Raw genomic sequence first — 21845 nt, 5'->3', positions numbered from 1 at the left:
TGGCCCAGGTCAACACGGAATCGCAGGCTTGAAGGCCACCATTCGCTGGGGGTCACAAGCGGTCAGGTGACCGGTCAAGAGGGAGAGGGCGGAGGACGGCAGACCTGGAGCACCAGAGCTGCCAGCAAACGCCATGCCCCCCACCCCAGCCCACCCCGAGGTCTCCGTGCTCCCTCCTCTCTGGGAGGGGGTGACGGCCTCAGTGTTCCTGCATGTCAGCACCGCATCGTTTTCCATCTAAAAGAAAACCTTTGGGCAGAAGTTGCCCAGATGACGCAAGCGCCCTGCTGGCTGCCAAGAAGGGTCGCAGCCATCCTCCTCCAAAGCAGCAGTGCCAGCGGGGGTGGCCAGAGCCCCCCACCCCCGGCCAGGAGATGGCAGGCGCAGCCGGACGTGGCCCCGAGTCTCCACTCCCCAGACGGGTGCCCTCGTCTAGGGTGCCCACTCCCAGAGGCAGGGCTGAGTCTGACCCAGGCTGCTCCAAACCCTGCTCCAGGACCCGCTGACCAGTCGGCTCTGGTTCTGGGCTCATCCTGTCCCTGGGAGAGACGCACGGCCCTCCAGGAGCAGATCACAGGTCCTCGGGGTGGGGGGGAAGGGGAGCTCACTGTCCCCTCCGCTCCTGCTTCAGAGACCGACTGAGGCCTGGAAAACCCTGGGTCCGCCCCCCAGACCCGTGCCCATCCCCGGGCAGGGCCCTCTCTTGGCTCTGAACGCTGAGAGACATGGCCATGCAGGCACCAGCCCGTGCAGACAGCATCGCCCTGCTGGCCCTTCATGCCAGCATGCCAGGGCTGGGGGCCTCCTCCTCAGTTCCTCCCAGCCCTGCCCGCCTCTCAGCCACAGCGTGATGGGGATACGGATGAAGAGCGGCCAGCAGCTGCCGTTGACCCGGGGTGGGGGGGGGGGCCGCTCCCGCTGGGGCCAGGAGGGCCCTGCCTGGACACCCCAGGAGGCCGGGGACCCTTGGCCCACGGCCAAGGCCGTCGGGCAGGGAACATGGGGCAAGGCCTGCGGTGGAGAAGGGTGCATCCCTCCAGCGTCCCAAGTGGGGCCTGGCCGGCAATCCCTAGGAGAACTGGAACAGCAGAGAGTCAATTTGCCAAAGCTGGAACAAAAATGTGAAAGCAATTGAAACTGGATGATTGGATAGAAAGAGACTGAGTACGAGTATGATCGGGGAAAAGAAGTCAGAGTGGCGGACACATGGAGGAGGGAGGTAGGATCCGTGGTCCAGGCAACCCTGCAGAGGTATGGCCATGGCCGCTCTGATGGGGAGGCCAGCGCTCCCGCGGCAGGGCCCAGCCAAACCGGAAAAGGGAAGGGGCGATCGTGTGAACTAAAGACGGGGCCGCGGACGAGGAGCACGCCGTCTAGCCCCGCTTGCGGGGCCTCCCGACCCGGGCGGCACGCGGCTCCCACACGGGCAGAGCGGAGCCTGTAGGCAGACTGACGGGGCCATCTAGCGGCGGGGGCCGGCGGGGCGGCGGGGGCCGGCCTGGAGGCGCCTCCTGGGAGCGGGGGCAGGAACCGGGCAGCCACCTGTCCTCAGCAAGGATGCTGGCGAGGGATGGGAGGATGGGAGCCTGCGGGGAGGGGGGCGGGGTGGAGGGAGGAAGGAGATGACCGCGGGAAAGGCGGGCAGGGCCCAGACGGGTCAGCAAGGGACCCTCAGGGTTACATGGGAGGCCGGGTCAGCGCGGGCAGAGGCTGGGGCTTGGAACCTCGGACCCGCAAGGGGAGGGGCCCGGACCGTCTGGAGGGGTAAAGGCAAAGAGAGGGAGCCATCTGGCGTCTGGAGGTGGAAGACAACCGTGTCTGGTGTCTGGGAGGTGGGGAGGGGTGGGATGAAAGGAAGGGGACGTGGGGGGAGGGCGAGACCTCAGCTTCTCTGGGCGCGCGGCAGATGCCCTCATTTCTAGGGCGAGAGATGCAAACTGCAGTTGATTTGTCTTGATTCCCCAACCCCTGCCCCAACGACAGGGAGCAGGTCCTTGGAATTCAGGCATCAGCGGTGGGTGGACGGCCTATTGCCTTTTCATTACTGAGGATCTGCCAGTCTCTGAGCAGGCGGCCCTGGCAGGCTCTCAGGGTGTCCAGGGCTGGCGGGCACGGAGGGCCTCAGCCCAACCCCCGCCCCCCACCGCTGGGGCAGAAGAAGGGACCCCCCACCTCCTGGGAGTGAGGGGCCAACTGCCCGCTCCCCGAGGCCCCAGGGCTCCGAGCCCTCTGCAGCTGAGGAACTCAGGCTTTGGTTCCCCAAGTGCCAGCCTCGCTCTGGCGCCTGGCCGGTCTGGGGTCCTGGCGGGATTCTGGGGGAGCATTCCTGCTCGCATGGTGGCTACATGGGTCCGGGGTTTCTGGCTGTGGGGTCAGAGACCCAGTGCTGCGGCCCTTTTGCCTTTCTAGGAGAGGAAAAGGGGAGGGGAGGGAAGGGGCTGGAGGGAGGGAGACGCCACTCAGTGTCTGGGGGAGGGCGGTCAAGAGGCTGGAGTGTCCCCGGGGCCTAGGGGCTTGAGGACAAGCCCCCACCTCCAGCTGTGTCACGACCACACTGAGCTGCGCGAGGCCACCGCCCCAAGCAGACCGACCTCCGGGGTCCAGGCCGGTGTGACCCTTCACTTCTGTCCCACTGGGAGGCCTTGAGGAAGTTGGGTTGATGCCCCACGAATCATAGACCAGCATGGAGGGGGGAGGGGCTCCTGGACGGCAGAGCTTCGGTGATGCTGGGTGTCTGCGAGGGCCGCATTGCAGACTCTGATGACTCCCCCCTTCCACGCCACCCCCAGCAAAGCGTGTCTGCGTGGAGCTCGCCCGGACTGTGGCTGGGGCCCAGCGACAGCTCTTAACTGCAGAGTGAGCCCCAGGCCTCGCTCAGTCCTCTCCACGTGGAGAGCCCCGCCCCCTACCCCACTCCGAGCAGTTACTGTGTCTGAGCAATAGGGCAGGGCCCAGAAGGAGGGCATATTCTACAAAAGGGTGGGAAGGGGGCATCTTTGCTTTTCTTTTTCTGGTTGAAATAAGACTTTGAGTTTGTTCCTTAAAGGCAGGACCTGAGAGCTCCAGTGTTGCCGGCCCTGAGCGCTGAGCCCGCTCCTGGACGCCCCTCTCTGACCAGGACGGTGTGCCCCCAGGGCCCTGACCCACCCCAGGCTGCAGCCCCCGGGGCACGATGACTGGCTTGCCCAGCTCCAGGGAAAGCCAGCTCCGCGTGATGTGCAAGGAGCCTGAATTCCACATTCACCTCATCCCTGGCCTGCACTTTGCTCCGATCGATGCAATCGTGGGGGCGGTGTGTGCACAGCCTTGCCCACTCACCGCTGCCCCCCTCCGTCCCCAGCACAGTGGGCCTCCGCCCACCACACAGGCACCAGCACTGTCCCCTGCTCTGGGCTGGGGTGCAGCCCCCCAGACTCACTCGGGCCCAGCCGGCCAGCCCATCCCCTCGGCTCACTCTGCACCAGCCCCTGAGCTCATCTCCATTCTACTTTCAGGGCATTAAAAAGAATGCATTAACCGAAGCACAGTAAAGAGCAGCAGGTTCGAGTTGTTTTAAGGTGTCTGAAGCTCCTCAAACAGCACCACATGGTGTGTGATGTGCGTCCTGACCAGTTGTAGCGACTGGAACCTTCAGAAGCAGAGGACGCCCCCCCACCCCTGTCTTTCAACTGCAGGGAGACCTGGCCTGCATGATAAAGTCCCTGGGAAAACATTTAAATAAGACCTGGGCAGCTCTGCCCAACAAACATTTGTGAGACTGTTTGTTTGGTGATGGAAGCTTGGGGGTGGGGGACACTGAGTCTAGATTGTCCTTTAAAAACTTAAGTTGGTTTTAACTGAAGCATCTACCATTCTGGAGGAAGGGAAGGGGGAATGGGAGGTGTGTGCAGGGCAGGGGTAACTGAGGTTATCCTCACCCGCCTGTCTCCTCCCTCCCTCTCACCTTTGTCTCGGTGAAGATGTTTTCCTCTCTTAACTAGAAGCCTTCAGGTAAAAATAAAGCCACAGCAGCAACAGAGGGGGGAAAAAAATGAGTCTTTTTTAGGGTTAAACATCAGAAGACAAGCTTGTGCGGCTTCGGCCAATCAGATCCGCCCTGCCAGCTATAATATAGTACTGAAGACAGCCTCTCGCACAAGCTCTCAGGCTTGCTACCATTTAAAATCAGACTCTTTTTGTCTTCTGCCGGCTGTCTTGAGCCCCAACTCCGATGCGTTCCGTTATCAGCGGCCAGCAGCCTGCCGTCCCAGCCCCCGTCTGGGTGCGGATCGGTGGCGAGTCCCCCGCAGCGGCGGCGGCGGGCAAGGTTATATAGGAAAAGAAAGAGCGAGGCAGGGCGCGCGGGCGCCAGCAGCCAGCCGGAGCGAGGGAGGCAGAGCGCGCACACTCGCACACCCGCACCCTCGCGCACTCGGACCTGCGCCGGCCGGCCGCCAGGTCCCCGGGCTCCATGGACGAGATGCTGCTGCTGGCGAGATGTCTGCTGGTGCTGCTGGTCTCCTCGCTGTTGATGTGCTCGGGGCTGGCGTGCGGACCCGGCAGGGGATTTGGCAAGAGGCGGAACCCCAAAAAGCTGACCCCTTTAGCCTACAAGCAGTTTATCCCCAACGTGGCGGAGAAGACCCTAGGGGCCAGTGGAAGATATGAGGGGAAGATCACCAGAAACTCAGAACGATTTAAGGAACTCACCCCCAATTACAACCCCGACATCATATTTAAGGATGAAGAAAACACTGGAGCGGACCGGCTGATGACTCAGGTAGAAACCCAGCGCGGGGCGTGGAATGTGTTGCTTTCAAGGGGTTATGTGTAACCATGCAGTTCGGTCTGTTTGCTCTTCAGGCAGGTAGAAAGGCGATTTTGCCCGCTCCTTCCCCACCCACCTGCCGGGCCTCCGGGTGCCTTCCTCTTCCTGGAGGGGAATGGAGGTGAAGGGTCCAGATGGACAAGTTGCGGGTGGGGGTGGGGGGTAAGGACGCCAGGACATGCGGTCCACGGGAGCCCCTGACCGCATGCATCCTGCTGGGATGGCCTTTCCATCCTGCCTGGCTCTGGCTGGAAACTTGGGGAGACCTTCCCTTTGGGGTCATCTGTCCTTTCCAAGTTGGGAGGAGGCAAGGAGGCAGCGTCAAGGGGTGTCGGGGTCACTGGGCAGGTGTAGCCTCTGCGCTTACCCTCTCATTTCTTCTCGGTGCTTTGCTTTTCCCACAGCTACCCCCGCTCTGTCGCCCCCACCCCACCGAAGCCCCTCCACAGGCAGTACTGACAAAGGGTCGGGGTTCCAGAGGCAGCCGGGCTGGCCCCTGCCCGGATCACAGAGCTTCCACCGCCACTCGGTCGCGGGCGGTTGTGCCCATCCGAGTGTGAATGTATCGATATTTCTTTAAGGATGCCCTCTGATTCTCCCGAGCCCGCGGTACTTGAGGGGAGGGACTTAGAACTTACTGGCATTGCATCACGCTAGTTTTCAACCTGCTTGCCTAGGAATTAGAAGAGACTCGGTATCAGCGGGAGGGGGCTGGAGAGACAAACCAAAGCGAAACACACATTCCTCTCGCCCTCCCTACCTCCGCTGAAGACTCCTGACTGCCCATCTCCCCGCCAGTGGGAGACTTTCCGCCAACTCCACGCACGTAGGACTGAAGCTAGAAATGGATTTCCTGAGGAATATAGGTCAACATCCTTTTTATTGCCCTATTAAAATATTCGAGTCCTACCTTTAGGGCCAGGAGCGCACCGCCGCTGACGGAGCGGCGCTGGCGGGGCGCTGTTGCGGGGGAGGCTGGGGGCGGGAGCCACCCGGGAGCCACCTCCGGGGCCGCGGCGCTCCCCGGCCCGCTGCCCGGCCTTGCGGCGGAGCCGAGCAGGGCGAGGGCCCGGCGGGGCAGCGGGCTTCCGCGGACAGGCAGAGGGCGGCGAGGGAGCGGGGGAGGAGAAGGTCCTTCTTCCCGGCTCACTGGCATCTGCTCCCGACCACCTTAAATCTGGCCCGCGAGTGCGGACGCGCGCGCCGGTGCCGGGAGCGGCGAGAGCCGCAGTTAACTCTGCGCAGGCCGCGGGGGGCCCGGCGCGTGCGGGGTTCCTACCCCCGGCTCACGCTCGACCCCCGCGGGACGGAAGGGGCCTTCCCAGGACCCCTCGGAGCCAGGGGAGAGGGGCGCGATCCCAGAGAAAGCGGCGGGGGCGGGGGCGCCGGTGGTCCCCGAGCCAGAGGGCTCGGCGTGCGCCGCGCTCCGCTCGGGGCCGGCGCGGGAGGGCGCGGGGTCCCCGGCCCGCACCCTGCCGGGGCCGCAGGCCTCGCCGCCCCGCCACCCGGGCCGAGCGCGCGGAGCCGCGCACCCGGGCAGACGCATCCCGGCTCCACTTACTCCCGGGTTATCGATCCCGCGGCTCGGGTTTCAGTGCGCGCGGGGCTGGACCGCGGCCTCCCGCCGGCCCCTCCACGCGCCCGAGCGTGGGCTCGGCCAAGGGCTCCCGGCGGCGCTCCGACGGCCAGGCTGGCGGGGGCGGCACCGGGCGGCACCGGGAGGGAGGGGGCAGGCCGGTTCCCGGGCGGGGGCGCCTCCCGGGCCAGGGCGCCCGGCCGAGCCCCCCGCCGGGCCCCTCGTCGCCCCCGCCGGGACCCACGGCCGCGCGGCCCGACGCCGGGCCGCTCCGGCCGCCGTGTGCGCTGGCAGCATTTGAACTTCTGACCTTCTGTCAACTTCCCTCAGACGAACGAAACGAAAACAAATACTTTTTTTCCTTGGGCAGTGGCTATTCCCGTTCCCAACACAAAAGGAGGGGGGAGGGGCAGCCGGCGAGGGGGCGGGGTGGGGCAGGGCGGGCCAGGATCGAAGCCGGGACCCCCCCGCCCAACGCCCCCTGAAAATGGGGAGGCTGGCCGGGGGGCGGCCTGAGAGGTGCCCCCTTGCTCTCCGCCACCGCGTCCTTCCCGCGCCCCCGACCTAAGAGTTAAAGCGCGGAAGGCGGGAGACCTGGGCGGGGAGGGCAGGGCCGGGGAAGGGAGGGGGGGGGAAGCGGGCACCTGCGCCCCGCGGGCCCCCCACTTAAGATAACCGCCCAGACTGTTCTCAGGTGCGTGTTCCTCCTCCCCTGTCTCTGTGCGTCCCTGTCTCTCTAATGGGACTGCCGCCCAAGTCCCTCAACCATGGCGAGATCGTCCCCAGTGGAACTTTGAGAGCAGTTCAGGAACGCAGGCGCTCCTGTTAATATTAACTCGGGGCGGGGAGGGGGGAGCGCAGACCGACGCACTCTCCCCGCAGGCCGGCCGTGGGTGCCTGGGGGCTCCGAGGGGGCAGGGGGCCGCCGGGGGCCGGTCGAGGGCGGCGGTGAGGACCGCCAGGTTTCCGGGGGGTGGGTGGCAGCCCCCGGGGAGCGGCGCTCCGCGATGGGTTCCACGGGAGGGGCCTGGTTTTCTGCAGTGGGGGCGGAGGCGTGGAGAGAGGCGCGTGCGGGACTGGGGGGGACCCTTGTGAAGTTGGGGCACTCCTCCCCCGCGCCGGGGAAGCCCGTCGGCGGCGACAGCCCCCGCTTGGCTGCCCGGGGCGCGGAGCGGCTGCGCAGACGGGGGAGGCGGCGGGAGCCCAGGCGTGGGGAACAGCTCGGCCTTCCGCCGACACAAAGCCGGGCCCGCCGGCCCCGCCGGGCTTCACGGTGGCTGCACAGAGGCGGGCTTGATTCGCGGCACACGACCCAGTGAATTGATCACCGGCTCAGCCTTCCCGGCTCTGCCTGCGACGACCCCGCCCGGCCGGGGCGCGGAGCGTCCTGCAGCCGCGGGGCCGAGGCCACCCCGCCCCCGGCGCCCGGCCGAGCGGGGGGAGCGCGCGTGGGGCGCTGGGCGCCGACTCGGGCCTGCCTTGGCGCGGCCCGGGGGCTCCTCGCCCGGCTTCTCCATCGCCTGCGCGGGTGGCGCAGCTCAGAAGGCGGGGGGCCGGGACAGGTGCTCCTCAGCCCGCCCTCCCCCTCGCCAGCGGCCCCCGAGGAAGCCATCAAAAAGCTCCGCCTGCCCCCCGAAAGCAGGGAGCCGGGGTGCCATGGGGGCTCGGGAGGCGAGTGTCTGCGTGTGCGCGTCGTGGTGTGCGCCTGCGCAGCGCCTTCCACATCCCGGCTCGAAACTGCCCCTGGTTTACTGATTGATTTTCATGTAAAACGCATTCAGTCCTCGAGATGACCTCACTCAAACTCTGTCCTTCCGACTTTTTTTTTTTTTTTTAAGAAAACTGTTGGCGGGCCCAGAAACCTGCAAGCGCTGACCTGTTACCAGAGCCGCCCCCTAGTCCTCTGCCCGCATCCCCCCCCCCGCCGCCCCCAACACACACATTTGTTCTATGTTTAACCCTACAACCATAGACTGGTATTTATTGCTGCCAAATACACAAGACTATTCCTGTTGCGCAATCGGTCACGTCCCCTTAAAATGCGGCAGCAGCCCTTGCCAGAGCCCTCGGCACCCCCCACCCCCACTCCGTAGGACGAGCCCCACCCCCAGCCATAGTCAGGGTCCCGGCGGGGGGCGTCGTGTCATCGCAGGATCGGGGTCCCCACTGGAGGTCAGCCCCGCCCTCTGCAGAAGTCCGCTTGGAGTTGTGACCTACCTCCCCCTCGAGTCTGCCTCTTTGGGGGATGCCCCCCGTCCTGACTTGGTCACCACTCCCCCATTGTGCAATCCCGCACCCACCACCCGCGGTGCAACAGTCCAGTGAGTTGCTGTCCACAGCAACGCACACGTGATCCAAGGCTCTCTCGCATCCTTATCTGAATGGGACCCAAGAATCCTGCAGGAACTCCCACAACTTTGCCCTGGCTCGAGTCCCGCCTATTCACTGCTTCTTTACCCCACAGGGAAGGCAGCTTCCTTGTGGGGAGGAGGGGGAACCCCAAGGACAGTTTCCAGAAGGAGGCTCCCCAAGACAAGGGCCCAGAGGGCCCCCCCCACCCCCCGCCTCCGGTTCACCCTCCCCCTCCCCATTCCCCATCCCCATACCCCACCCCTCCCCTCCCCACCCCTCCCCTCCCCACCCTTCCCCACCCCTCCTCCAGCTCTTAAGTTTGCTCTTCAAACTTGCAGGACACCATTCTGAGCCGGCCAAGAAAACAAGAGGGGGGAAGGGAACAGGTTAAGGAAAACAAGAGTCACAATCAGACCGCAGAAAAGCTGGGAAAAAAAAGAGTTCCACGGGGAAAAGGAATGCGGCTGTCCAGATAAAGAATGTTTGCTATCCGGCCCTGGCCTTATAGAAAATTATAACTCACCTGGTTGCCTTTCACTCCCGGCTCCCCCGCCCCTCGAGTCGCTATCAGCGTCCCACCTGCCTCTCTACCTTTGGCTTAAGTCTTGCCCCAGATAGGCACAGGGCAGGCGGGAGGGCACAGAGATAAGGCAAGGCTTTTAATTCTTTGAGAAGCAGTGTATTTTTCTTTTTGCGGCACCGTTGCACCCCGGCCTCTCTGCGGCCTCCAGACGAGGGGTTTGTCCAGGGAGAGGGGTGGAGCCTCCCACAGGTGCTGGGCGATGGGGCCAAGCAGGAGAGGGCAGGGCTGGAGGGCACCCTGGCCGAGGGTGCGGGCCTGCCGCCATCATTCAGAAATGCACAGTTGAATTGTTGCAGAGAAATTTCATCTGCTTCTCGGGCCACGATCCAGCCTCTGCTGTTTCAGATGCAGAGAAAGTCCCCAGGTCGTCTCCGAGTGAACTGACTCATCCCCCAGATGCCAGGAACCCTCCTACCCAAGTGCCCTCGCCCGGGTCCAGGCCTTGTCTCCTTCCTTCTCTGGACAGTCTGCATCTTGGGGGGCTGGGCTGAACAGCCCACAGGGGCGAGGGTGGCATAGGGTGGGGAGGCATAGGGTGGCCCGTGGTAGGGGTGGCTGGCAGGCCTGGATGCTAACGTCCCTGGGGTGGCCCCTTCTCCTCACAGAGATGCAAGGACAAACTGAACGCCTTAGCCATCTCCGTGATGAACCAGTGGCCGGGCGTGAAGCTGCGGGTGACCGAAGGCTGGGACGAGGACGGCCACCACTCGGAAGAGTCGCTGCACTACGAGGGCCGCGCGGTGGACATCACCACCTCTGACCGCGACCGCAGCAAGTACGGCATGCTGGCGCGCCTGGCCGTAGAGGCCGGCTTCGACTGGGTCTACTACGAGTCCAAGGCGCACATCCACTGCTCCGTGAAAGCAGGTGAGGGGCCGGGCCCGCCCCTGCCGGCAGCACGCCCCCCTCCCGCCCCCCTCCAGCTCTGCACCCCACGGGCTGACTCCAGGCCCGGAGGAAGATGGGTGGGGGACGGGCAGGGAGGGCCCTGGAGGCTGACTGCTGTTTGCGGGGGGGTCGGGGTGGGGGGGATGGCCGTGCTCTCTGAGGCCCTTCGCCATGCCCACCTTGGAGGCTGCAGAGGCCCACGTCCTCGGAGTCCAGATGCAGAGGGCATCTGGCTTCCTGAGCCTTTCTCCAGCCCGGTTTCCGGGGCTCCCAGTGCAGGTGGCAGGAGACTGGGAGATTGGGGGTGGCGGGGCGGGGTTGGGGGTACTTTCCGGGTGAAAGAGGGCAGCCCAGCCCAGACAGCCAGCTCTGGCCCGGAGCCTTTGTCTCCGGAGGGCTTAAGAAGGAACCACTCCCCACTCCGCCCCCGCCCCCCTGCGCGGGAGGAGCCGCCCCGGGTGGAAACCCCGGCCCCTCCCCGCCCCGCCGGAGCCTAGGCTAACCCGGCTCACCCGGCCCGGGGGACGAGGCCCGGCGGCCGGCCACAAAGCCAGTAGTTACGGCTTCCAACATCTGGAGGGCGCCAGCCCGGAGCGCCCGTCCTCCGCGGGAACCAGCCTAGCCGCCCTGCGCCGCTAGGCCTCTTCCCTGGGCCTGCAACGCCACTCGCTGTTGCGGGCGAGGAACAGCTCCGGGAGTCAGGTGCGCGCGCGGGCGCAGGCCCCGACTCGGCCGGGCGGTCCCACCACCCCGCTGCAGAAGCTGCGCCTTCAGCAGAGCAGTCACAGGGGATGTCGGAGGAGCTGCGTCTCCCTCACCCCTGGGTTTGCCTGTTTGTCTCCTAACCTGTGTTTTACTAGCACATGTTAGGAGGAAAAACACTTGTGAAGTGTCGTCACACTTTGGAGGAAAGGAAAATAATGGCTTCTTGGCACACAAGGTGTGGACGGTGGGCAGAAGGTCTGGGCTTATAGCCCGAAAAAGGGTCTCAGCCGCTGGAGGGCGCGGAGGCGCGCCCCCGACCCCCGCCCCTGCGCGGGGCTCCCAAACGGAGGCGCGCCCCTCACCCCCGGTCCTGCGCAGGGCTCCCAAACGGAGGCGCGGCGCGCGGCCCCCTCCCCGCCGCCCCGGTCCGCGGGGTCTCCCCTTGGCGGGGCTGGGGTGGGTGGGGGTGGTCTCAGGAGGTCTCCGCGCAAATGAGCAACGGTCGTCCGGCCCGGGACCCCGGCGGGGGCGCGGGGCCGGGCGTGCAGCAGAGCCGCTCATTGGCATTCCGCGCACGCGGGCCGGGCGCGGGGCGGTGCGTGTCAGGCAGGGTCGTGCGACTCGACGACTCGAGCTCGCCTGAGTCCCGGGCGCATTGCGGGCGGCTGCGGCGGGCCTCCAAAGGCCGGCCCCTGCACTTCATGCCCGAGAAAACGATGAGAAGATTAAATACCCTCAGTAATTCCAGCAGGAAGATTCTTTCTGGCGATCTCTATTTGCCAAAAGCCTGATCCCGGAGATTGGAATGCAAAGAAGACGGGGGGCCGTCCCGCCCCTCCTCCCCGGCCCCCCGCGCGCCGCCCGACTCCTCGGGATTATTGTCCCTCGGACAGTGAGCCTCAGAGAGCGACGGAGGCCGGAGAAAGCCGGTAGTCAAGGGGCCTTGAGAACCCGGGGCTTCCCGAGCGCGGAGCAGGCCCCGCCATTTAAAATTCAAATACACATCTTGAGTGCTTGCAAGAGAGGCCTGGCTGTGCAAATAGTGCCTGTGAGGCCCGGGCCTCTGGAGGGCCTGCGTGTGAATCGCTGCGGGACGGGGGGAGGGGCGTTGCACCTGAGCAAACAGGGCGGGGGGTGGGGGTGCGGCCGCGCGGAGAAAGTAGGGGGGCGGGGGGCGGGGGGCGGGAGGGAAGGGTCCCCTCTTCCAAGAGCGCCTCCTGTTTGGTGCAGAAATCACAATGACAATGGCGAGCCCTTTATTGGATTTTAATTAGAAAATCCACACAGCCCCGGGTTTTCACACCTCAGGAAAAGCTCTGGAATGTTTGTCCAGTTGCTACAACTACTACAGCTATTTTTCACCGCACTCCCCCCGACACACACACACACCAGCCGGCCGACCCCCAAGCCCCCCCCACTCCAACCCCGCTGGGCGCTGGGGGTGGGCGGCCCAGGGTGCCAGCCGCGCGGCCTGGGTGCGGAGCGCACGAAGGCAGGGGCGCCGCGCCCCCCGCCGAGGCGGGAGGGAAGGGGGTTGCGCCCCGGCGCGCGGGTAAGCTCGAGGAGGCTTCCTGAGGACTCAAAGTGGAGAGCAAATACCCTGTGAATTCGCGGCGAGGTTGGGTGTGTGCGAAGCCGGCGGTGGGGGTGAGGGAGGCGGAAGGGAAGGAGGGGAACCGGCCTCCCGCCGGAGACGCCAGCCGACCTTTGGCACCGCCGGTCCAGCCCTAAGAGAGTCGTTAAGGAATGCGTCTGCATCTGAAATCGGCCTCCGGGGCGGGGATGGGGGAGGGAGGTCTGCGCACGCCCAGGCCGGACTGTCTCCCCCGCGCCCCGGAGCCACGGGCATCCCCAGCCTGGGCGCGCGGGACGCAAGCGTGCGCCCCCGCCCTTTCCACCGGCGCCTCCTTCTCGGGACTCACCGCCACCCACCCCCCCGTCTCCCCTTGTCTCGCCTCTCCCTCCCCGCAGAGAACTCGGTGGCGGCCAAGTCGGGCGGCTGCTTCCCGGGCTCGGCCACGGTGCACTTGGAGCAGGGCGGAACCAAGCTGGTGAAGGACCTGCGGCCCGGGGACCGCGTGCTGGCGGCCGACGACGAGGGCCGGCTGCTCTACAGCGACTTCCTCACCTTCCTGGACCGCGACCGCGGCGCCAAGAAGGTCTTCTACGCCATTGAGACGCGGGAGCCTCGCGAGCGCCTGCTGCTCACCGCCGCGCACCTGCTCTTCGTGGCGCCGCACAACGGCTCAGCCGCGGGGGCGCCCGAGGGGGCGGCGGCGGCGGCCGCGGCGGCGGCGGCGGGCGGGGGCGCGCCGGGGCGCCGGGCGCTCTTCGCCAGCCGCGTGCGGCCGGGCCAGCACGTGTACGTGGTGGCCGAGCGCGGCGGGGCCCGGCGGCTGCTGCCCGCCGCGGTGCACAGCGTGACGCTGCGCGAGGAGACGGCGGGCGCCTACGCGCCGCTGACGGCGCACGGGACCATCCTCATCAACCGGGTGCTGGCCTCGTGCTACGCGGTCATCGAGGAGCACAGCTGGGCGCACGGGGCCTTCGCGCCCTACCGTCTGGCGCACGCGCTCCTGGCCGCGCTGGCGCCCGGGCGCACGGACCGCGGCGGAGCCGGCGACGGCGGGGGCGGCGGCCGCGTCCCCCCGCCCACGCCTGGGGCGCCGGGGGCGGCCGACGTGCCGGGCGCCGCGGGCATCCATTGGTATTCGGAGCTGCTCTACCAAATAGGCACCTGGCTGTTGGACAGCGAGGCTTTGCATCCGCTGGGCATGGCGGTCAAGTCCAGTTGAAGGCCACGGGGGCCGGGGAGGGCACCGGAGGGGGGCGGGGCGGGCGGGGTGGGGGGGCCGGACGCCGCAAAGGACACACGGCAACAGCGCACGCAATGAGACTTTAATTATAAATAAGAGTAAGAATAAGAATAAAGTAGGACAGTCCAAAGTAGACTATAAGGAATCAAAGACCCCGAGAAATTCTGTCGTCGTCTTTAGTTTATATATATATATTTTTTGAATTTTTTGATTCTTGTTTTAATTTTGGTTATTTTTTTTTCACCTCTCCTGGCTATTTATTTGTTTGGTATGAATAGATGTTTTAAAATAATATGAACCGGACCTTCAAGAGCCTTAAATAGTTTGTTTCTTGGATAATTTATTATTATCATGTGAACTGTACTCACAGGGGAAAAGATTATTTTGTGAGGCCAAGCCACCCGCTCAGAGTCTATTTTTCTACATGCCCCTCGACCTGACTTTCAGAAAGCAGAATTCTGTCCTCTCCACTCCTCCTTTGCAACGCTCCTGCTTTTCGGCAAGTGTAAACTAAAACAAGCTTCATGGGGGTCCACAAATTATATTTTTATACACAGAATTGTAAATTAGATTTTTGAGAGATCAATACTTAACTGAATTACATTTCATTTTTGAAATAGTGTAAAATATGAAAATATATTATTTTAATTTAACTACCTTCCAGTGGCACAGCCATTGCCTGTACTGTCTTCTGGGTTTAATATTTGCTTGGTCATCACCATTTTGGCCACATTCTTGGAAGTCAAGACTGTTACACACTCACTCACTCACTCACACGTAACTTTTTTTTTTCTTGGACAAACTGGAAGAACTCTTATTTTTAACGTCAAAGAATTTATTAGAAAATAATATTTTTTAAAAGCGCACATAGTGATGAGCCCACAAGGATGGAGCCTGTAGTTTGTACAGAGAAAAACAAAGGATGTTTTTGCATTAATAAGTTGAGAAATAACTGCTGTAAATTTACTAAAATGTATTTTTGAATATTTTGTAATAGTTTTATAGAAATAAAATGTGCCGCGCACAGACTGGTTAGTGCATAATCACTAAGAATTCCTGTTGCTTTGCTTTTTCGGCTTCTTTGTTTGGGAAACCCATTGCTAACAGGAGTTCCCAGTATTGTATTTAGATGTTTTGCTCAAACTGTGAGTTCAGATCAGCTTGCTTAGGGAACCAAAGCAGGTAACCAAACTGACCTCCTCATAGGTTAACCCGTCCAGAGGGGCTCGGTCACCCAGAACTTCCTCCCCAGGCTCCGTGTCCTCGTGGCTGACTCTGCTCCCCCCAGCTTGGTGGCCCCAGGTTGGGGTGCACCGCCCCGGCCTTGCAGGGAGAAAGTCCTTCACTGCTTTCTGAAGTCCTGGGGTGCCCTTTTCAGAAGGGTCCCCAAGGAGAGGGCCACACACTGCCCACATGCTCCCCGCCTGCTCAGTGTGGCCGCTGGCCTTCCCGCCTTGCCCACAGACCCCTAGAGCCTGGGGGTGCTGAGGTCCTCGGGCCACGCCGGGTCTCCAAGCTGTCTTGACTGGTGCCAGGCAAGGACCTTTGTCCCCAGGTCACACCCCTCCTTCCATGAGCGGCTGGTGCCCCACGCCTGCTGGCCGCCCCAGCGGGTCGCTCTGGGGGCTTCCGTCCAGTGAAGACCATGGCCTGCAGTGTGAGCCCGTGCAGGCCCAGCTTTGGGCAGGTGGGCCGTGTAGGCCCCAGCACTTCTCAACAGATGAAGCCTATCTGGAGGCTGGCCTGGGGCGAGGGCACAGGACTGAAGCCGATGGCCTGGGCTCCCTCCTTCCCACCGGGGCAGAGTCTGGGGAAGCCACTCCTGAGGCCGCTGGGGGCCTCTGTGCTCCAGGTCTGGTGAGACGTGGCTTTTCCACGAGGCCGGGGCCCCAATGGACAGGGCTGGGGGCCGGAGCTTGCCATCCAGGCAGGAGTGGTCCCTGATTCTCCTTGGTCTCCTAGGGGGTCAGCCGGGTTACAAGCCCTGCTGAGTCTGGGGGTTTCTGCTCTGGTGACTGTTCAAGTCTGAGTGTTCAGTTAACCGGGCACACCCTGGGCTCGGGCCTGGGTGACCCCCTGACTCATTAGCGGTCAGAGAGAGGTCAGGCCCCCTCCTGGCCGGACGAGGTGGTCCCGCCCCTCGGGGGTCCCACCTTTCAAGGCCCTTCCCAGCTTCCTGGTGAGAATTCTCTTTTCCACCTCCGCCATGTAGACAGACCAAGCACCCGGCAAGGATCAGTGCAGGCTGACGCCGGCCCAGGGCCCACGTCTCCGTGGTCGGGGGTGACGGGGCCAACCGACCGTTGGTGCCAGGTGTGTGTGTGGTCTTGCTGCCGCCTCCCTCGTGGCTAAATGCACGTCTGTTTGTCAAACACGCATATCCGAATGTACTTGAACCTGTTGTCTTTGTGCTCTATTGTTTGAAAAATTAAAGAAGTCACAGAGACCCTGTGCTGTGTCTGTTCTGTGGGAGGACCGCTGCCCCCTCCTGTCATCCGCGGCTCACACGTTCTTCCACCACGGTGTCCCCAAAACGTGAAAGAAAACACTTCATGCAGAGCGCGCACGCTGCAGACCCATCGGGGAGGGGAGGGCCGGGCCCTGGGGCCCAGCCGGAGCCCATCCATCTGAGCAAGCTGCCAGCGGGGGCCTGGGAGAGACAGACCCCTCCTCCCCTGGTGGAGACCCCTGGCTGTCAGCATCACCTCCGCATGGAGTGGGCTGACATGCAAAGAATGCTGGCCGGCCGCAAGATGTGGCAAGAAATCAACACAGTGCCTGCCCGTGAGCCAGCTCCAGGCCCGGGGCGGGGGTGGCAGGGAGGAGCTGGGTTCCCCAGTGACGCAGAGAAGTGGCCAGTCCATCATTGTGAAAGAACAGTCCACTCGAGGGGTGGAGAGGCCCAGGGAAGTGACCTTCACAGGATTTCTTATCGGCCATCCTCAGCCCCAGGGACAGATCTGGCCAGCGGCCTGTGTTCGTGCAGCCCGAGAGCTGAGATAGGGTTTTCCACGTTAAGTGGTTGAAAACAAAACAGCTAAAGAAGAAGGATATTTCATGTGTGAAAATTCTATCAAATTCATAATTCAGTTTCCAACCAGTAAGTTCCCCTTGGACCCTCAGCCCCCTGCACCTCCCCTGCCCGGCTCATTCCTCTGCCTACTCCTGCCTTCTCCCACCCAGGGCTCTCATGGCTGATAAGCTGCACTGGAGGCCACATGGCCCGCAGAGCCTGAAATGTGTACTCTCTGGGTCTTTGCAAATCTCACGTGGAAACCCTGGTGGCTCAGACAGTAAAGAATCTGCCTGCAAATGCAGGAGACCCGGGTTCAATCCCTGGGCTGGGAAGATCCCCTGGAGGAGGGCATGGCAACCCACTCCAGTACTCTTGCCTACAGAATCCCATGGACAGAGCAGCCTGGTGGGCTACAGTCCATGGGGTCACAAAGAGTCAGACACGACTGAGTGACTAACACTGTCACTTACGCGATGGAGGTGGGGGTGCTGCAGTGGGGTGCACTGGGACGTTCTGGGGTGTGGCCAGACAGTGCATCTTCTACTGGGGTTCAAAGGCTGCCGTGCTCCTCACTGTGTAACAAATCCAGGAAGACCTGCTGCTGTAACAGGCGAACTTGATGCCAGTCTGGAGACAAACGAGACAGACCCACAGGCAGACGCCGGAAGCCATGCAGGCTTCACCTCACCCGGTGAAAACCGCCTCCGCTGAAAAACTAGGGAGCCTGCATTTGGAGGTAGCCCTCCTGGCTTTTCCCGGCTGAGCTTTGATTTTCTAAGATGAACGAGAATCTGACAGTGATCCACGACTCTGTACACAGGCTCTGGGCCCCAGGGAGGAGACAGGGGAATGGTGTGAAGGTTTGGGTTTCCAGTGGGATCTTTGGTTTCCAGGATGAGGGCGGCTATGTTCCCAGAAGGGGGAGACTCGTTTAGATAAGAGGACCCAGAAATCCCAAAAGATAAATTCGAAGAAATATGATGCCAAAAATCCAAGGGCTCCCCCATCCAACCGAGCTGCTTGGTGGACAGAACATTCTGCTCTGGGTCCCGGGGCCTGTGTGTCTGCCTCCAGCGGAGGGGGACACCTTTTCTGCTGGACGCCCCTTTTCCATACCCCAAGAGGGCTCAAGGCTTCCCTCTTTGAGCCAGGCAATCAGAAGGCAGGGAAACCAGCTCTCCTTTGAAAGGAGCTTTGGGCTCTGGGTCCCTGTGTCTGTCACCCAGCTGGTCCATGTCATCAGCATCCCAGCTGAAACCCTCGATCCAGACCCAACAGACAAGAACCCAGAAAACAGGATCTACAGCAGAGGCGGGCTGGGGGGCTGGGGTGGGGGGTGCTGTGTCAGAGCCCTGAAGCGCAGGCCTCAGCTTGGGGTCACCGAGTGGAGACTGGCCTGTCCGCTCCCTTGCAACTTGTGGCTGCGGGTGCTGTTATTCCGTGGCCTCTGTAGGAGAAGACAGCATCCTTCTGAGAGTCAGCGCCCGTCGCTTCCAGCGCTGGGCGGCCACTGCCCCTCCCGTGGACGCCTCCCGAGGGTGCAGGCCCCTCCACTTAGCGCCAGGACTCCCGGGCGGCCTCTCGTTCCCCCGGCCACTGCCCCGGGCAGCGGAGCGGCGGCCGTGCTGGGTCAGGCGGCACCCTGCGTCGTCGGGAGCAGCCTCCTCTCCGCCCAAGCTTCCCCGGGGTCCAGCATCCGCAGGGCCGGGCGGGCGGGACGGAGGCCCTGCGTGGAGTCCGAGCGCCCTCTGCTGGTCACGGCGCGGAACTCGGGCCGGTGGCCAGGAGGGGCCAGCAGGGCTGTGCCGGCCGGCTGGGGCGTGAGCATCGCGAACGTCGGAACGCACCTTCAGGGAGAGGGCGGCGGCGGCCAGGCAGGCCCCGGGGAGAGCTGCCGTGTCGGGGTGAAGCCGGAAGCACCCCCGCCCCACCCCACATTCTCAGTGGCCCCAGCTGAAGCCCAGCCGTTCACGCCGCCCCAGAGCCCCGGGCCGGGGCAGGTGCTCTGAAGGATATCAGGGGTCACAAAAGGGAAGAAAGTTACCGTGTTGGAAAAAGCAGAGGCTGGAAACGCGGGCGGCAGGGCAGGGCGGGGCCCTCGGGGCCGTGCCAGGCTCAGACCCTTCGTCTCCCTTCACTGGGGCCTAGGGTTCCCAGGCTGTAGGGCCCCGCGTCCAGCCAGGCTGCAGCACCTTCAGAGCAAGGCACGGGGCAGGGGGTGCGACCCACCGGGCCCTGCCCCTGAGGGTCCGGGTTCCTGGGCATGTGGACCCTTACAGGGGTTCCAGGGCCTGGAAAGGAGTCCCCAAGGCCATGGGCTGAGCAGATGGCCTGTGCAAAGCTGGTAGGAAGCAAGAGCCACAGACACAGACCATGGTAATGGCGGGCCTCTGCTCCCACCAGGACGGGGGTTGCTGGGCTCTGCCCTGCCGTGGCCCTTTGGCCAGGGGCATTAACCCCCCTCTCTGGTCCATCCCCAGGGAGACGGGGTGGGGGACACTGGGGCCCTTCCGACTCAGAAACGCCTGCTCTGAGGCTGGACCGCGCTTCCCAGGTGCAGGCCTCACCTGGACTCGGCCACACTGTCTTCACACAAGAAAAAGGATGACCTTACGGTCTTGGAAAATTCCAGATGAAGGCATCTGAATCTCTGTGATCCAGGCTTCGGGGTTGGCTCCGTGGAGATCCTGAGCTATTGCCAGCTGTCTCCTGAGTGACAGACGCCCCCAGAACCCTTCCCTTGGGTGGTCTCCCCGGGGACCATCCCTCCATGGATGACATTCTCAGTGGAAAGGGACTGAGCCATCTGCCCTGCGCACCAGCATCCCCTGTGGCTACATGTAGGGGCCAGAGGCACTAAGAGAACCCCTCTCCCCCTGAACCCAGGGCTGGCTGGTGCACAACCAGGGTGGGAAGAGCCTGCTGGTCTTCATCCATGGCCGGTCCCTCCCGCAAAGAGCCCAGCATGGCCACTGCTGTCGGGAACACATCTTTTCGGCCCTTTCTCTTCTCCAAGGAAGATGTTCAAGAAGAAAGAAAAAGCCTGGCATACTGACACTGACCACGCGCCCAGAACTCCTTCCCTGCTGGAGCATGCTGAGCATCACGACTGACTAGCCCGTGGTGTGTCCACACAAGAAGCCCACTCCCCCCCACACCCGCCACACGGTCACCGTCGCCACCGCCACCTCCCCCCACCCAGCCTGCAGTACACACCGCCTTCACCCTCCTGTTTATCCGCGCCCAGGGAGCCACTTTAAGGATTTTCCACAGTGTGTTGTGATCCATACAGTTGAAGGCTTTGGAATAGTCAATAAAGCAGATGTAGCTGTTTTTCTGGAACCCTCTCCCTTTTTCTATGATCCAACAGATGTTGGCAATTTGATCTCTGGTTCATCTGCCTTTTCTAAATCCAGCTTAAACGTCTGGAAGTTCATGATTCACGTACTGTTGAAGCCTGGCTTGGAGAATTTTGAGCATTACTTTGCTAGCATGTGAGATGAGCAATTGTGCAATAGTTTGAACATTCTTTGGCATTGCCTTTCTTTGGGATTGGAATGAAAACTGACCTTTTCCAGTCCTGTGGCCACTGCTGAGTTTTCCAAATTTGCTGGCATATTGAGTCCAGAACTTTCACAGCATCATCTTTTAGGATTCGAAATAGCTCAACTGGAATGCCATCACCTGCACTAGCTTTGTTCATAGTGATGCTTCCCACTTGACTTCACATTCCAGGATGTCTGGCTCTAGGTGAGTGATCACACCATCATGGTTATCTGGGTCATAGATATCTTTTTTGTACAGTTCTTCTGTGTATTTTTGCACCTCTTCTTAATATCTTCTGCTTCTGTTAGGTCCATACTATTTTTGTCCTTTATTGAGCCCAACTTTGCATGAAATGTTCCCTTGGTGTCTCTAATTTTCTTGAAGTGATCTCTAGTCTTTCCTATTCTATTGTTTTCCTCTGTTTCTTTGCACTGATTACTGAGAAAGGCTTTCTTATCTCTCCTTGCTGTTCTTTAGAACTCTGAATTCAAATAGGTATATCTTTCCTTTTCTGCTTTGCCTTTAGTTTCTCTTTTCTCAGCTATTTGTAAGACCCCCTCAGACAACTGTTTTGCCTTTTTGCATTTCTTTTTCTTGGGGATGGTCTTGATCATTGCCTCCTGTGCAATGTCACGAACCTCCATCCATAGTTCTTCAGGCACTCTGCCTATCAGATCTAATCCCTTGAATCTAGTTGTCATTTCCACTGTATAATCATAAGGATCCCAAACTGGGAAAGGAGCACATCAAGGCTGTATGTTGCTGTCACCCTGCTTATGTAACATATATACAGATTAGATCATGCAAAATGCCAGGTGGATAAAGCACAGGCTGGAATCAAGATTGCAGGGAGAAATATCAATAACCTCAGATACACAGATGACACCACCATAATGGCAGAGAGCGAAGAACTAAAGAGCCTCTTGATGAAAGTGAAAGAGGAGAGTGAAAAAGATGGCTTAAAACTCAACATCCAAAAAACGAAGATCATGGCATCCGGTCCCATCACTTCATGGTGAATAGATGGGGAAACAGTGGAAACAGTGACAGACTTTTTCTTGGGCTCCAAAAGCACTGCAGATGGTGATTGCGGCCATGAAATTAAAAGATGCTTGCTCCTTGGAAGGAAATCTATGACCAACCTAGACAGCATATTAAAATGCAGAGACATTACTTTGCCAACAAAGGTCCATGTAATCAAAGCTATGGTTTTTCCAGTAGTCATGGATATGAGAATTAGACCATAAAGAAAGCTGAGCGCCGAAGAATTGATTCCTTTGAACTGTGGTGTTGGAGAAGACTCTTGAGAGTCCCTTGGATTGCAAGGAGATCCAACCAGTCCATCCTAAAGGAAATCAGTCCTAAATATTCATTGGAAGGACAGATGCTGAAGCTGAAACTCCAATACTTTGGCCACCTGATGCAAAGAACTGACACTTTGGAAAAGACCCTGATGCTGGGAAAGACTGAAGGTGGGAGGAGAAGGGGACGACAGAGGAGGAGATGGTTGGATGGCATCACCGACTTGATGGTCATGAGTTTGAGTAAGCTCTGGG

General features: G+C 61.6%; 1 protein-coding gene and 1 long non-coding RNA gene across 2 annotated transcripts; one reads left to right on the top strand and one right to left on the bottom strand.

The window, feature by feature from the left end:
* Positions 1-3950: 3950 nt before the first annotated feature.
* On the top strand, positions 3951-13968 carry SHH (sonic hedgehog signaling molecule). The gene is made up of 3 exons (XM_025291933.2): positions 3951-4759; positions 9924-10185; positions 12883-13968. Exons 1-3 carry the CDS (start codon positions 4451-4453, stop codon positions 13704-13706), a joined length of 1395 nt encoding a protein of 464 aa, XP_025147718.2. The 5' UTR covers positions 3951-4450; the 3' UTR covers positions 13707-13968.
* Positions 4488-6570, bottom strand: LOC112586643. Its single transcript, XR_003111123.2, has 4 exons — positions 6369-6570; positions 5568-5660; positions 5446-5480; positions 4488-4624 (listed from the first exon to the last, which is right to left on the bottom strand). It is a non-coding gene; the product is annotated as an uncharacterized LOC112586643 (long non-coding RNA).
* Positions 13969-21845: the final 7877 nt, after the last annotated feature.

This window comes from Bubalus bubalis, chromosome 8 (assembly GCF_019923935.1).
Source record: "Bubalus bubalis isolate 160015118507 breed Murrah chromosome 8, NDDB_SH_1, whole genome shotgun sequence".
Taxonomy (NCBI): Eukaryota; Metazoa; Chordata; class Mammalia; order Artiodactyla; family Bovidae; genus Bubalus; species Bubalus bubalis.
Note: the sequence above shows the minus strand (reverse complement) of the source record. Positions and strands in the feature narration are given on the sequence as shown.